The sequence below is a fragment of the Sapajus apella genome, unplaced genomic scaffold (genome assembly GCF_009761245.1).
Source record: "Sapajus apella isolate SASKATOON/1434 unplaced genomic scaffold, GSC_monkey_1.0 scaffold84, whole genome shotgun sequence".
NCBI lineage: Eukaryota > Metazoa > Chordata > Mammalia > Primates > Cebidae > Sapajus > Sapajus apella.
In genome coordinates, this window is record NW_022437024.1 from 1,391,508 (window position 1) to 1,405,576 (window position 14,069).

Consider the following 14,069-nt stretch of genomic DNA (forward strand, 5'->3'; position numbering starts at 1 on the left):
CAAAATGAAAAACTTCTAGAACATTCACAACAGTGTGAATATGATGAACACTACTGAACTGTACACTTAAACATGGTTGAGATGGTAAAGTTTATGTTATGTGTTTTTCAGCACAATTTAAAAATTGACCAGACATGGAATCCAGTGGTAAGCTACTACTAACCTTGCTGTCACATTAGAATGCCCTTAATTTCTTCAGACAGGGTCTTTCAGTTCTGTGAATAAGAGGCACCAATTCTTTCCAGCATTGCTAAGAAGGGGAATTTTGCAGTTACACGAATGAAGAAAGAGACACAGTCAAGGTAGGGTGGCCAGCAAGATTGTAATTATGCTCGAAAGGGCGGTCTTCTGGTGAGGGTCCAGGAGGATGGAGGGTCAGGAAACTGCAGGAGGGATGTGTTGACTCTTCGTTGGCAGCGTGACTCTGTGGGCCCCAGTGGCCTATCTGGGCTCTGCTACCCAGGTTGGTCTGCTGGGTTTTCTCTACTCCTGTTTCCTGTTGATTTATACTCCTGCATCTTGCTGGGGGCTCAATTTAGCCCGTGGGATGAAACACTCTTGTGTGGGATCAACAGTCTGGAAAGGAAGAAAAGCCATGATCAACTTTCTGAGCAACTGAAGGGATGATATGCTCCAAATTTATGTATTTATTTATTTATTTATTTATTTGAGACGGAGTCTCACCCTGTCACCCAGGCTGGAGTGCAGTGGTGTGATCTCAGCTCACTGCAACCTCTGCCTCCGGGATTCAAGCGATTCTCCTGCTTCCACCTCCTGAGTAGCTGGGATTACAGGCACGTGTCACCATGCCTGGCTAATTTTTTGTGTCTTTAGCAGAGACAGGGTTTCACCATGTTGGCCAGGCTGGTCTCAAACTCCTGATCTTGTGATTTGCCCGCCTCAGCCTCCCAAAGTGCTGAGATTACAGGCATGAGCCACTACGCCCGGCCTGTTTTTGTTTTTTGAAATGCTGTCACCCAGGCTGAGTGCAGTGGTGCGATCTGGGCTCACTACAACCTCTGCGTCGCAGATCCAAGCAATTCTCCTGCTTCAGCCTCCTGAGTAACTGGGATTACAGGTGTGCAGCACCATGCCCGGTTAATTTTGTATTTTTAGTAGAGACGGGGTTTCACCATTTTGGCCAGGCTGGTCTTGAACACCTGCCCTCAAGTGATCCACCCACCTTGGCCTTCCAAAGTGCTGGAATTACAGGCGTGAGCCACTGTGCTCAGCCCTAAAGTTATTTTTGAAGTATTATTATCTTACCTTCATTTAATTCTTTGTCAATAACAAAAGAAGAAAAGTAGTGAGCCTACCCATACCAGGCTACCCCCTAGCCATGAATAAGAATTTTTTGCAAGCAAGGATGAGTAGCCGATCACTGGAAATTGAAATGAATCCAAGAAACTCTTGGAGGGGATAATAAAGAGGTTTTCATTATGTAAATGCCCTCCTGAGGGTTGATTAAAGCACATGATATAGCTATGGGCTGGTCCATGTGTCATTCTAGGCAAAGGTGAAGTCTCAGATAACATACCAGAGGGGTTAGCTTAGTTAGTGGCCTCGTAAATTAATTGAACAATTGATCTGAGTGTGACTTTCATGCTTGGGTTTTAGTTACTTTTGATCCTTATCATGTAAGAATTGTGTCCCAATGTGATATTTTTGGCTGTTTAGATTTGTATGTCTTCAAGTTTTCACAGCCTAAATGTGAATTACCCCCAAACTACGTAGCAGTGCTCCCTCTGTTTTTGCCTGAAAGGATTACAATTTGTTCATCCATCTGGGTATCCAGATGATGGTGACAGATCCCTCCCAATTCTTAGGGCAGCCTGGGCTGCCGGAGAGAGACAGCGACTCAGAGAGGCAGTCAGTGGGGCTCAGGTTATAGGTTCAGACAACTGCTACTAAAAGCAAACCTGGCACTCAGACATATTTGCAATCCTCTACTGTCCTGAGACAAAATTTGGTGAGCCTGCTCCTTTTCACCTTCACACAAAAACTTCAAGCTGCCCTTTCTTTCCAGGGACACGCAGTTGCATCAGAATGCTGCTATATTGTTGCTGGCGGTGAAGACTGGGAGGGTTTAGGTGAAGGCTGTCTTGTGTCACCTGGTCTGGCTTAAATCTGGGTGGCTCAAGGTCCACATGCCTTTAGGGATGCTCCTGCCCTGCCTCTCTGCTCTCAGGTCAGCAAAACCATTAGAAACGAAGCCTGAGGCTGTCCTGAGGAAGGAGTGCTTGCTAGATCCCTCCTGGGTGCACGTAGGCGAGTACATTTACCTGCGGCTGAATGGGAGTACCATATGAAGTTAATGCTACATCCTCCTCAGCTCCATCACTGTCTCGGGCTGAAAGCCAAAGGAGGGAAGGGCTGGGTTAGTGTCTGAGAGTCACGTAGAAACAGCACATGAGGACTACAGGAAAACTCTATGGCTTGCAAACAGGCTCTTCGCTCTTTAAAAGGAATTCTCAGGCTGGGAGTGGTGGCTCATGTCTGTAATCCCAGCACTTTGGGAGGCCAAAACAGGTGGATCACTTGAGGTCAGGAGTTTGAGTCTAGCCTGGCCAACATGGTGAAACTCCATCTCTACTAAAAATACAAAAACTAGCCCGGCATGGTGGCATGCACCTGTAATCCCATCTACTTGAGGGGCTGAGGTAGGAGAATTGCTTGAACCCAGGAGGCAGAGATTGTGGTGAGCTGAGACCATACCACTGTACTCTAGCCTCGGTGACACAGTGAGACTAAATAAATAAAGAAGAGGAATTCTCAGTTGTGGCTGTTATTGAAAAAGTTTATAATTTAAAGCAGTGCATTTAAAGTTGATGTGGAAGGCATGGGTAGCGTCTGAGTGTTTAGGAGAAGCACATTGGCATTGGAAGAGCACTAGCTCCAGGTCAGTTCTTGCTCTCTCAGTATTACCTGTGTGACCTTGGACATCTCACTCTTTTCAACAGTCCCTTTAGGCTTGATTCTCCATAAGCTTGAATTCAATTTTTAAAAATTTTAGGCCGGAGGCAGTGGCTCACGCCTGTAATCTCAGAACTTTGGGAGGCCAAGGTGGGCGGATCACGAGGTCAAGAGATCCTGGCCAACCTGGTGAAACCCCATCTCTACTAAAAAGACAAAAATTAGCCGGGCATGGTGGCACATGCCTGTGGTCCCAGCTACTTGGGAGGCTGAGGTGGAAGAATCGCTTGAACCCAGGAGGTGGAGGTTGCAGTGAGCTGAGATTGCCCCACTGCATTCCAGCCTGGTGACAGAGCAAGACTCCGTCTCAAAAAAAAAAAAAATTTAAATTTTTCCCAGGCTGATCTTAAACCCCTGGCCTCAAACCTCCCACCTTGGCCTCCCAAAGTGCTGGGATTACAGGTCTGAGCCACCACATATGCTTGAATTCAATTTTTAAAATCGGTCAAAATAAAAGAGATCACTTGAGACAATTCTGTATTGTCGTAGGCTAATCACAGACATAGGTATTTGTTTAATGACTGTCTCCTCAACCAGACTATAAGCTCTGTAAAGACAGGAGCTGTGCCTGTCTCGAAGACCAGGAACTTGCTGGGTACCTAGTTGTTTTTTGATGATCATAGACATAACCATGTCAGTAGCATTCACACTTAGGGGTTTCATGTTGAGTGGATGGACCCTGGAGAAGGACCGCTTGGCTCTCTCACTTGTGTTACCTACCCAGGGCCAAGTTCCTTAACCTTTTGTTACCTTTGTTTCCCGATGGAAATGAAAGAGGAATAATGACAGTCATAACAGTAAGTCCATCTCATAGGACTGTTTTGAAGATTATATAAAAATATTATATAAAGTCCTTGGAACGGGGCATGCTATATAGAAAACACTCATGAGCTATCCTTTGTATATGGTTATTGGTGGTGATGCTGCAGTTAGAATAGATGCTCTGACATCCTCTTCTTAGTGACGTTTTTTTTTTTTTTTAAAGCAGTTGGATGCTGTGATACATGAAATTCTTTCCTTCGGGCCAGGTGCGGTGACTCACGCCTATAATCCCAGCACTTTGGGCGGCCGAGGCGGGTGGATCATGAGGTCAAGAGATTGAGACCATCCTGGTCAACAAGGTGAAACCCCATCTCTGCTAAAAACACAAAAATTAGCTGGGCATGGTGGCGCGTGCCTGTAATCCCAGCTACTCAGGAGGCTGAGGTAGGAGAATTGCTTGAACTCAGGAGGCGGAGGTTGCGGTGAGCCGAGATCCTGCCATTGCACTCCAGCCTGGGTAACAAGAGCAAAACTCCGTCTCAAAAAAAAAAGAAAATCTTTCCTTCATGGTAGAATAAACCGAATCCTTGGCTCAACTTTGCTCCTTGTGTCATAACAAGGCTCCTTCACACTCAGTCTCTTGGGAACCAGCTTTTATCCAACATTCTGATCAAACCAGATCACCAGTTAGAAAACCCTAAGTCTTCCAGCTCTTGCTGTAGTTCATGAGTTTACAAAATGGCTGAGCGGCTTTTTTACACTAAATCTGCACCTGTGTGATAGGAAGTCTGAGTTGAGTAAGACCTTCTATTTATCTGTGGAGGAGGCAGGGAGGGACATGATGAGCAGCGTTTAAAGATGAGGAATCTGAGGCTCCTAGGGCTTGAGGACCTTGGTTTGGTCTTAAAGTTGTTAAGAAGCAGAATCTCGAAGCCTGGGCACGTGAGGCCTGATTCTGCACTCTTTTCACTGCCCCTTGCTGTCCAATTATGCTCCGGCTCCCTGAATTTGTCTTTTTTTTCAATTTAAATTTAATTTTTTTTGGAGTGTGCAGTGGCATGATCATAGCTCACTGCAACCTTGAACTCCTGGGCTCAAGTGATCCTCCCCTCTCAGCCTTCTGAGTAGCTGGGAGCACAGGCATGCACCACCACATCCAGCTAAGCTCTCTGAATCTTTATCAATGTCATCATCCTTGACTTATCTGTCCTCAGACCAAACAAATCCTGCCTATGACCCCACTGTTTTCTTCCCTGCTTTAAGCTAGCTCTCTCTCTGTGACCCGTAACTTGAGAATGACAAAAAAGAACTTTCCGTGCACGAAAGAACAAACAAAAATGACACCACCTGGGACCTTTTAAGTTGGAGTTTCCCTGGTAAGGCGAATGTGCCTTGAAGAGAAAATGTTGAGAATCATCAAAAAGGGCTATATTTGGCAAAAGTTGGAGTTTGCTAGGGAAACAACCAGAAGGGCTGATGTTTGCAGAAATAGTGTTTTCTTGGTTCATCTTGTTTTATACTCGTTGACTCATTTTTATATTACGTAGACTCATTGATTATCTAATATTTTCAAAAAGAATCTTAGGAGATTTGTCTGTAAGCATCCAAACACTGGATGGAAAAACGCCCATGGTAATGTGACACTTTCTTTTCTTTTTGAGATGGAGTTTCATTCTCGTAGCCCAGGCTGGAGTGCAATGTGTGATCTCAGCTCACTGCAACCTCCGCCTCCCATATTCAAGCAATTCTCCTGCGTCAGCCTCCCAAGTAGCTGGGACTACAGGTGCCTGCCACTATGCCTGGCCAATTTTTTGTATTTTTAGTAGAGACGGGGTTTCACCGTGTTGGCCAGGTCTGTCTTGAACTCCTAACTTCAGGTGATCCACCGGCCTCACTCTCCCAAAGTACTGGGACCACGCCTGGCAGACACTTTCAAATACAGATGGGCCTTGCTGTTAGCAAATTTGATATAACGATATTCTAATTAGTCTAAAACAGATAAGGCAGGCAATAATTAGAAGAGTTTTCCCCCTCATAAAGCCATTCATAGCCGATATTCTACCATATTTAAGATTTCTGCAAATTATATCACATTTAAGATTCTCAAAAGACCTACTGATTTTATTCTATGTATTTATTTTGGAGATTAGTTACCATTTATTCAGGAAAAGAAATATTCCAAAACTTACCAACTCCAAATTAAATATACAAGTTTTATATCCATCAACTAATCTAATTAATGAAGACTATGTTAAAAAACAAAACAAAACAAAATCGTAATACCAGGTGCATGTAAATGAAGTAGTTAAACATCAAAATAAGTTCAGAATTCTGTCTCTATTTTTATTTTACATTTTAATTGCTTCATTTACATGTACACAAATTCTTTGCCCTAAACTTTTTGTTGAAGTTTCCTGTGCCTAACAATATGTTGAGGATGTTACATTTCTTTTTTTAAATTTTTAAATTTTTTTTAATTTCTTTTTTTAAAGACGGGGTTTTACCATGTTGGCCAGGATGGTCTCGATCTCTTGACCTCGCAATCCGGCCGCCTTGGCCTCTCAAAGTGCTGGGATTACAAGCATGAGCCACCATGCCCGGCCTGAGCATGCTAAATTTCAATCAAATGCTGTAAGAGCATGTATCTATATTTTTGGCACAAGATTTTGGTTGAAACCAACTGATTTTTCAAAGTCCAGTCAATATACAGCTTCTCAGGGACACACTTATAACACAGGGCAAATAATATTTATACCCATTTGTTTGGAGTCCTACAGTAACACACTTGATTGCATTTTCATTCTCCATCCAGATGTTTTTATATCTTAAAATTAAGTCCCTAAGCCACTTCAGAAGAATAAAGCCTAATCTTCTTTAGAAAGAATTCCAGGGAAATGAAATTCTTAATCCCCTTTGCTGATCTCTTTCTGTCCACCAACTCTTACGTTCATATTTAATCTAAATCTCTCATGCCTCTGAGTCCATTTCCACCCACTGTCTTTAGCTGGAGATGGAAAACAGGAGCACTGCCTCTTGGGGAGAGGTCTTCGTACTTGTGAAATTTTCTTTCTTTCTTTCTTTCTTTTTTTTTTTTTTTTTGAGATGGAGTCTCGCTCTGTTGCCCAGGCTGGAGTGCAAAGGCACAATTTCTGCTCACTGCAACCTCTACCTCCCAGGTTCAAGTGATTCTCCTGCCTCAGCCCCCCACCGAGCAGCTGGGATTACAGGCATGCACCACCATGCCCAACTAATTTTTGTATTTTTAATAGAGACAGGGTTTTACCATGTTGGACAGGCTTGTCTCTAACTCCTGACCTCAGGTGATTCACCCGTCTTGGCCTCCCAAAGTGCTGGGATTGCAGGCGTGAACCACTGTGCCCAGCCATGCTTGTGAAATTTTCAGCTAGGCACCCCTTTCTTACTCTCCTTTCAGCTGAATAATTCTGTTCTCATAACCCAGTGGTAAATCAAATAATTATATGACTGGAATCACAGCTACAAACAGCATTAGTCAGAAGCGTCACATCACAAATGCATGCCTCATGGACTCAAACAGAATGGGACAGAATTTCAAGAGACAGCTTGGATAGTCTGATAAAGCACACAAAGCTTAAGAATGACCATCTCATTCTCACTGTCTTCACCTTTCCACACAGGTCTGATATTAAATCCTTTAATAATCTTTGTGGGGTTCTGGCAAGCCTCCTCAAGCTCCCCACACTTCTCGTTAGTGGATCAGTGGGTGTCCCTGCTGGAGACTAACCGATGCTGGGTACAACGGCATGGTTGTTCTTGCTGAGCACACATCTGTTTATACAGTACCATGATTGTTTCTTGAGCAAACAAAAGCAAAGTCAGTAGTAAGTTGTTTCCCTACTGTCAGCTCATGGCTACCATAACACTTAGGACATTTCAGGTTATTGTTATTATGCTTCTCTAGCTCTTACCCATTTTGTATCTATTTGTATGTTTTTCCTAGCTAGGTGAATCCTGCACTTTTAATTGAGTTTTAATTGTTCCTCTAAATTTTGATATTTGTACTTCTTCCAGGTATAAATATCAAAATCCTGATTTTACTTTCTGAGCTTAAGCTTCTGGTTATTTTGCCCGATCTTGGAGAGCAATCCTTCCTTCCTTCCTTCCTTCCTTCCTTCCTGCCTGCCTTCCTGCCTTCCTGCCTTCCTTCCTGCCTTCCTTCCTGCCTGCCTGCCTTCCCGTCTTCTTTCCTGCCTTCCTACCTTCCTGCCTCCCTCCCTCCCTTCCTTTCTTCCCTCCTTCTCCTGAGCTGAAGTGGTCCACCTGCCTCAGCCTCCCAAAGTGCTGGGATTACAGATGTGAGCCACAGAGCCCAGCCAATCTATATGCTCTTTACAACACTATTGATTTTTTTTCCACAAAATGTCAAGTTACATTGATCATGACTATCATTGGCAGACTATTTCCTGCTCAGAAATGGATTTTCTAACTTTGCTTGAGTAATAGGATACTCCTGGCCAAACCAGCAATCATCAGATTTTTGCAAGCCCTTGCTTTTCAACTAACATACTCCTTTGAACCCTTTCAGCACTTGCTGGTATTTTGTGGGGTATGGAATATTGATCATTACAAATCTCAGTGTATTCTGGTTTATTATGAAACTCTAAGAATTTTTTTTTGCTCTGACTTCTGTTTCCTAGAAACACAACAGCAGCAACAAAAACAAACACAAGAAGTTTTATCTTCTGGTCAGAACTATGGGAAGTATTTTCAGGAAAGATTGACTCTGCAATTCTGCCACAAGCCTCAGCGATGTGATTATGCATCATCAACAAGCAATGAAAAACTTTTATAAGAAAAAATGTGTAGTGTCAATTTCCAACTTTTGGTCAACTGAACTGAAAAGAATTAATGGATGCATTTATCTGAACAGGATTTAATTTGAATGTGCAATTAGCCATAGATTACAGCTAAAAAAAAAAGTGTATGTACTTAAAAGGAAGCTTATGTGAATTTTTTTGGAGCCTGGTGAGCATTATGTGTGCTATACAATATATAAAATAACATCATTGTTACACATTAGAAATAAAATGTGAGAAATCAGATGCCTATTAAGACATAAAAATTGATGTAAAACTATGATATTGGGTTTTGGATAATAGCCCAGATGTTTCAGAAAAGGAATTAATGAGTTTTGACATACTTCCAGATAACTGAAATTAGCTACTATTTCCCCCAGGTTGTTGAGGTCCAAGCATCCTTGTTGCCATGGATAATTTGTTTTATTCCTTAACAACATGTAGTCAGGTGGCTTGGATAAAAATATGACCCAGGAAGTATTATGAAAATGTCACATAAGCAAGTTACTTTCTTTCTCCTAATGATCACACATCTGAGTCTTTACTTAGAATTAGGATGTAATGGCTCTTCCTCTCGCTTTTTGTAAACCTTGAAGGATTTTAAACAGTAAATGGTTTGAAAAGTTGAAATCCAGAAGTGATTGGGCTTTGTGGCTTTAATGAGGTGATGAGTCCTATGAATCAGTTTTAGATTATGTTTGGGCAAATCAGCTTTGAGACAAATTATTAAAATGTCCATCACTGCTGCCAGCATTGGCTTTTGCATTCGACAGCCAGCACATCTGGACTTAGCATTAGATGTCATGCAAAATCACATGGTCCAGGCCTAATTTAGGGCTGGTTAACTCATTTAATAGTGGATGTCTTTCCATAGCCAGTAAGAATATTCAGAGTCACACCCTCTTTATTTAGGGCCTTTGATTCATTTATGTCTTAGTCTCTCCCCATAAAGCTCTATGTTTTGGAAGAACTCATTTTCCATAAAAATTTAACCTTGATTCTGAGAGCGTGCGTCTCCATGCTTGAACTATAACACCACCCATCCCAAATCTGACCTGCTCCCTGAATCCCCTAGGAAAGTACCTCTGGAGAGCTCCTGGTTCTCCACTTGGAAGCTGTGTTGGTAGGCTGCGACGGGACAGGCATTTCCTTGTAAAGGGCACTCCTGCCTGCACGATCTGTAGAGAATGCAGAGCTCAGGGACGATGTACAGCAGCAGGAAAACCCATGCATTGGTGACCAGGCCAATGCAGATGACTGGGTCATCCCACTGGGGCTGTCGCTGGAACTGTGGGTTGCCTCTCAGGAGCATGGAGATCCACACCACCCAGATGATGATGGAGAAGAGCACAGTGACAAAGATGAGCCTTCCATGCTGCTTCCAGTTCTCACACGGGCCACAGAAGGTGGCTTTGGAGACGAAGAATGTGAGGGCCATCAGGAAGAGGACATAGACCAGGAGTACAACAAAGTCCACATTGAGCTGGCAGGGTGTCATATGCACAAACATCATACCCCTGGTCATGATGAGAGTCACATACTCAATGGCAATAATGATCTGCAACAGACTGCAACCAATGGCAATGCACAGAATTGTCATCCAGGAGAAGGAGACACAACCCCGAACCAGCTTCACCAGGTTGGAGGCATGGGCTAAGAGACACGAAAAACAGAGAGCAAAGAGAACCCCAAAGAGAAAGTAGCGTACGGGGGCAGTTTGTTGATTGAACTGGATGATGAAGGCAAAAGCAAGTCCAAAGAGCCCCAGCACACTCAGGAGGAAGAGGAGCTGGGTGGGGAGCACATTCCACTGGCTGCAGTCTTGGATCTTTCGCATGAGGAAGAGAAATGCCAAGAATAGCAGAATTGTGACCACGATGCCAACTATTGCCAGGGACTCCAGGATGATGCCCCATGGTCCCTCCGTCTCACAGAGAAGAAAATAGTCTCCAGTGGGCTCGATGCAGTCCTTGTGCATTGTGACTTCTAGGTGTGGACCTCACGAGAATGGTTTTCTGATACCCTGCAGAAAAAGCATGAGACAAATTGACAGCTCTGCAGCTCGTAGGTTGGTGCAAAAGTAATTGCAGTTTTTGCTATTAAAAGTAATGACAAGAATGGTGGGCACGGTGATTCACTCCTGTTATCCCAGCACTTTGGAAGGCCGAGGCAGGCAGATCACTTGAGGTCAGCAGTTCAAGACCAGCCTAGCCAACATGGTGAAACCCCATCTCTGCTAAAAATATAAAACTTAGCTGGGTGTGGTGGTGCACGCTTGTAATCTTAGCTATTCGGGAGGCTGAGGCAGGAGAATCGCGTGAACCCAGGAGACTAACGTTGCATTGAGCCGAGATCGCCCCACTGCACTCCAGCCTGAGTGACAGCGTTAGACTCTGTCTCAAAAAACAAAAAAATAAGGCAAGGATATTGTGGCTCATGCTTGTAGTTCCAGCACTGTAGGAAGCCGAGGCGGGTGGATCACTTGAAGTCAGGAGTTCAAAACCAGCCTGGCCAACATGGTGAAACCCCATCTCTGCTAAAAATACTTAAAAAAATTAGCCAGGCATGATGGCACGTGCCTGTAGTCACAGCTACTTAGGAAGCTGAGCAAGAGAATCACTTGAACCTGGGAGGCAGAAGTTGCAGTGAGCTGAGATCGCGCCACTGCACTCCAGCCTTAGCGACAGAGTGAGACCCTGTCTTAAAACAAAAAGCACAGAACACAAACAAACAAAAAAAAAGGTAATGGCAAGAACGGCAACTACATTTGCACCAACCTAATACCTATAAGAATGCCTATTGGGTGGTCCATGCAGGGCACTGTAATGTCTCATTCTGAAATGAGGACCCCTGGGTATATGAAAGAAATATCTTTACCAAAGTTGTCCCTAGGATACTGTCCAGAGCCTCAGTTACATTTTGTTGGACTCATGATACTTATCTAAATGCTAAGCTTCCCTACAGGGAAAAAATTCAGAGATATATGCAAACATAGTCTAAGGGGGTGGGAAATGCCATCATACTATATTACCCCAAATTTATAAGAGTTTTATATAGGATGCCAGTAAAGGAAATGAGAAAGGCAACCTAAACCCCTCAAAACTATCTTAGCTTCATCCTGCTCAGAAAAGCTGAACAGACTTCACTTGATAATATGTCCATTTGTGTATCCCAATTTCCAAGGCTTTTTGAAAGCTAATACAAAATCTTTTTCATAAAAGGAGGTGTGTGACAATGTTTGCATGATCGATGGAATTTGGTTATATCAGGCTCCAGAACAAGGACTGCCAACATTAAGGGATCATTGGATCATTCTAGACACTGATGCATTGCATGAAGGAGACAGACAGATGAATTACTGGGAATAAAGTTTCCCAGTAATTTTAATGACTGTTCCTTCTTTCAGTTCAAGTCAATACAATGCAACAGGTTGTAATTAAACACCTATTATTTGTTCATCAAAGAATTGTACAAAATGATCCCTTTCTTTAAATATCTTTTTGAACAGTTTAGTACCAAAGTCCATGTCTTGATTGAGGTAGCTGAGGAAAAAGATCCCACTGCCTGGCGCGGTGGCTCATGCCTGTAATCCCAGCACTTTGGGAAGCTGAGGCAGGTGGATCATGAGGTCAAGAGATCGAGACCATCCTGGCCAACATGGTGAAACCCCATCTCTAACAAAAATACAAAAATTATCTGGGCATGGTGGCATGCGCCTGTAGTACCAGCTACTCAGGAGGCTGAGGCCAGAGAACCACTTGAGCCCAGGAGGCGGAGGTTGCAGTGAGCTGATATCGCGCCACTGCACTCCAGCCTGGTGACAGAGCTAGACTCCGTCTAAAAAAAAAAAAATCCCACATATTCATTTGAAAAAAAAAAAAATCCACTGCAATTGAATACCCATTAGTTCTACTTCCCTTCAGTTATCCCCAGACCAGATGGCTGGAGTGACCCTGGTTATAGCTGAGGGCATGGCCCCCTGATTCTGACTTACCTTCTCCGTGTCCACTCTGGAAGCTGAGGCTGTAGTGATGGTGAGGTTGTAACTGCCAGTGAGTAAGAAAGAGCCAGCCTCAGCTTCTTTAATCTCTCCCTAAATGGGCGGAAGAATGGTAGGCTCTCATCGAGGTTCCTGCAGTCTCTATAAAAAGAACCGGAAGGACAAAAAGACACACCTACTCCCATTTCACAGCAACTTTTCTACAGAGATTTCCTTGGTGAGAACAGTTCTTTTTTTTTCTACTACTGACCAGAGGCACCTTGGCCGTAGGGAGCGGGTGTAAATCTGAAAGCGAGGGGAAATCTAGGACAGATGGTTTCCTCCCTGTGTTTTCCAACACATTCAGGGAAGATACACGGGGCCCTCAGGTGACTCACACCAGGATACTTCGTCCTTCTTCTGACCTATTCCCTAAAATGCCATCTCAGGAGACTTTCCCATATCTTGATTTTTTTGTTGTTGTTGTTGAGATGGAGTCTCGCTTTGTCACCCAAGCTGCAGTACATTGACGCGATCTCAGTTCACTGTAACCTCCGCCTCTTGGATTCAAGCAATTCTCCTGCCTCAGTCTCCCGAGTAGCTGGGACTACAGGCATGTGCCACCATAAATTTTGTATTTTTAGTAGAGACGGGGATTTCACTATGTTGGCCAGGCTGATCTCGATCTCCTGACCTCATGATCCTCCCTCCTTGTCCTCCTAAAGTGCTAGGATTACAGGCTTGAGCCACCGTGCCTGGCCCTCATATCTTGATTTTCATTCAAAAGAGCATCCATTCAACAAAGTACAGTTAACGAGGGTTTCACTAAGGAAGGGTGGTTTTGCCTACTACTGGCATTAAAATGGCTAGTGGCAGGCAAAACTGTGAGTCAGGGAAAATTTGCCTTCTCTACTAATCTCTTTTCTTTTCTTTTGAAAATCCTTTCTCAGGCCCAGGCTTCCCACAGTGGGTGAACTCTTACCTGCACCAGCCAGCCCTAATATTGCCCAAGGCTTTGGCTGTAATTTTCCTCCATCCTTCCTCTCCTCCTTGCTCTGAGTCTCATTCCATGGGGCATTTCTAGGTCCTTAGATAAAGAACTGACAATTAAAAGTCACCGGCTGATACTGGAGTACCATATTCCTTTTCTCATATGGTGACACAAAATACAGCACAGCACAGTGTCCAGCCTACACCTGCCAACCACCCCCGCCACCTCCGAGTTACTCCGATTATTTTCCTGAATATATGGTTTTTTTTTTGAGATGGAGTCTCGCTCTGTTACTGCATCCTCCATCTCCTAGGTTCAAGTGATTCTCCTGCGTCAGCCTCTCAGGTAGCTGGGATTACAGGTGCATGCCACCACGCTCGGCTAGTTTTTTATATTTTTGGTAGAGACCGGGTTTTACCATGTTGGCCAGGCTGGTCTTGAACTCCTGACCTCAAGTGATCCACCTGCCTCTGCCTCCCAAAGTGCTGGGATTACAGGCATGGGCCACTGCACCCGGCCCCTGAATATA

At 43.9% G+C, this 14,069-nt stretch overlaps 1 protein-coding gene across 2 annotated transcripts; it reads right to left on the minus strand.

Annotated features, from left to right (window-relative positions):
* Nucleotides 1–303: 303 nt before the first annotated feature.
* On the minus strand, nucleotides 304–13,031 carry GPRC5D (G protein-coupled receptor class C group 5 member D). 2 transcript variants are annotated; one of them, XM_032253682.1, is made up of 4 exons: nucleotides 12,565–13,031; nucleotides 9,654–10,593; nucleotides 2,283–2,350; nucleotides 304–576 (listed from the first exon to the last, which is right to left on the minus strand). In XM_032253682.1, the coding sequence occupies exons 2-4, from the start codon at nucleotides 10,546–10,548 to the stop codon at nucleotides 505–507; spliced, it is 1,035 nt and encodes a 344-aa protein (XP_032109573.1). In that variant the 5' UTR covers nucleotides 10,549–10,593; nucleotides 12,565–13,031; the 3' UTR covers nucleotides 304–504. The 2 variants fall into 2 exon arrangements, with proteins under 2 accessions (XP_032109573.1, XP_032109574.1); XM_032253683.1 differs by lacking the exon at nucleotides 2,283–2,350 and having other exon boundaries at nucleotides 491–576.
* Between the last annotated feature and the right edge of the window lie 1,038 nt (nucleotides 13,032–14,069).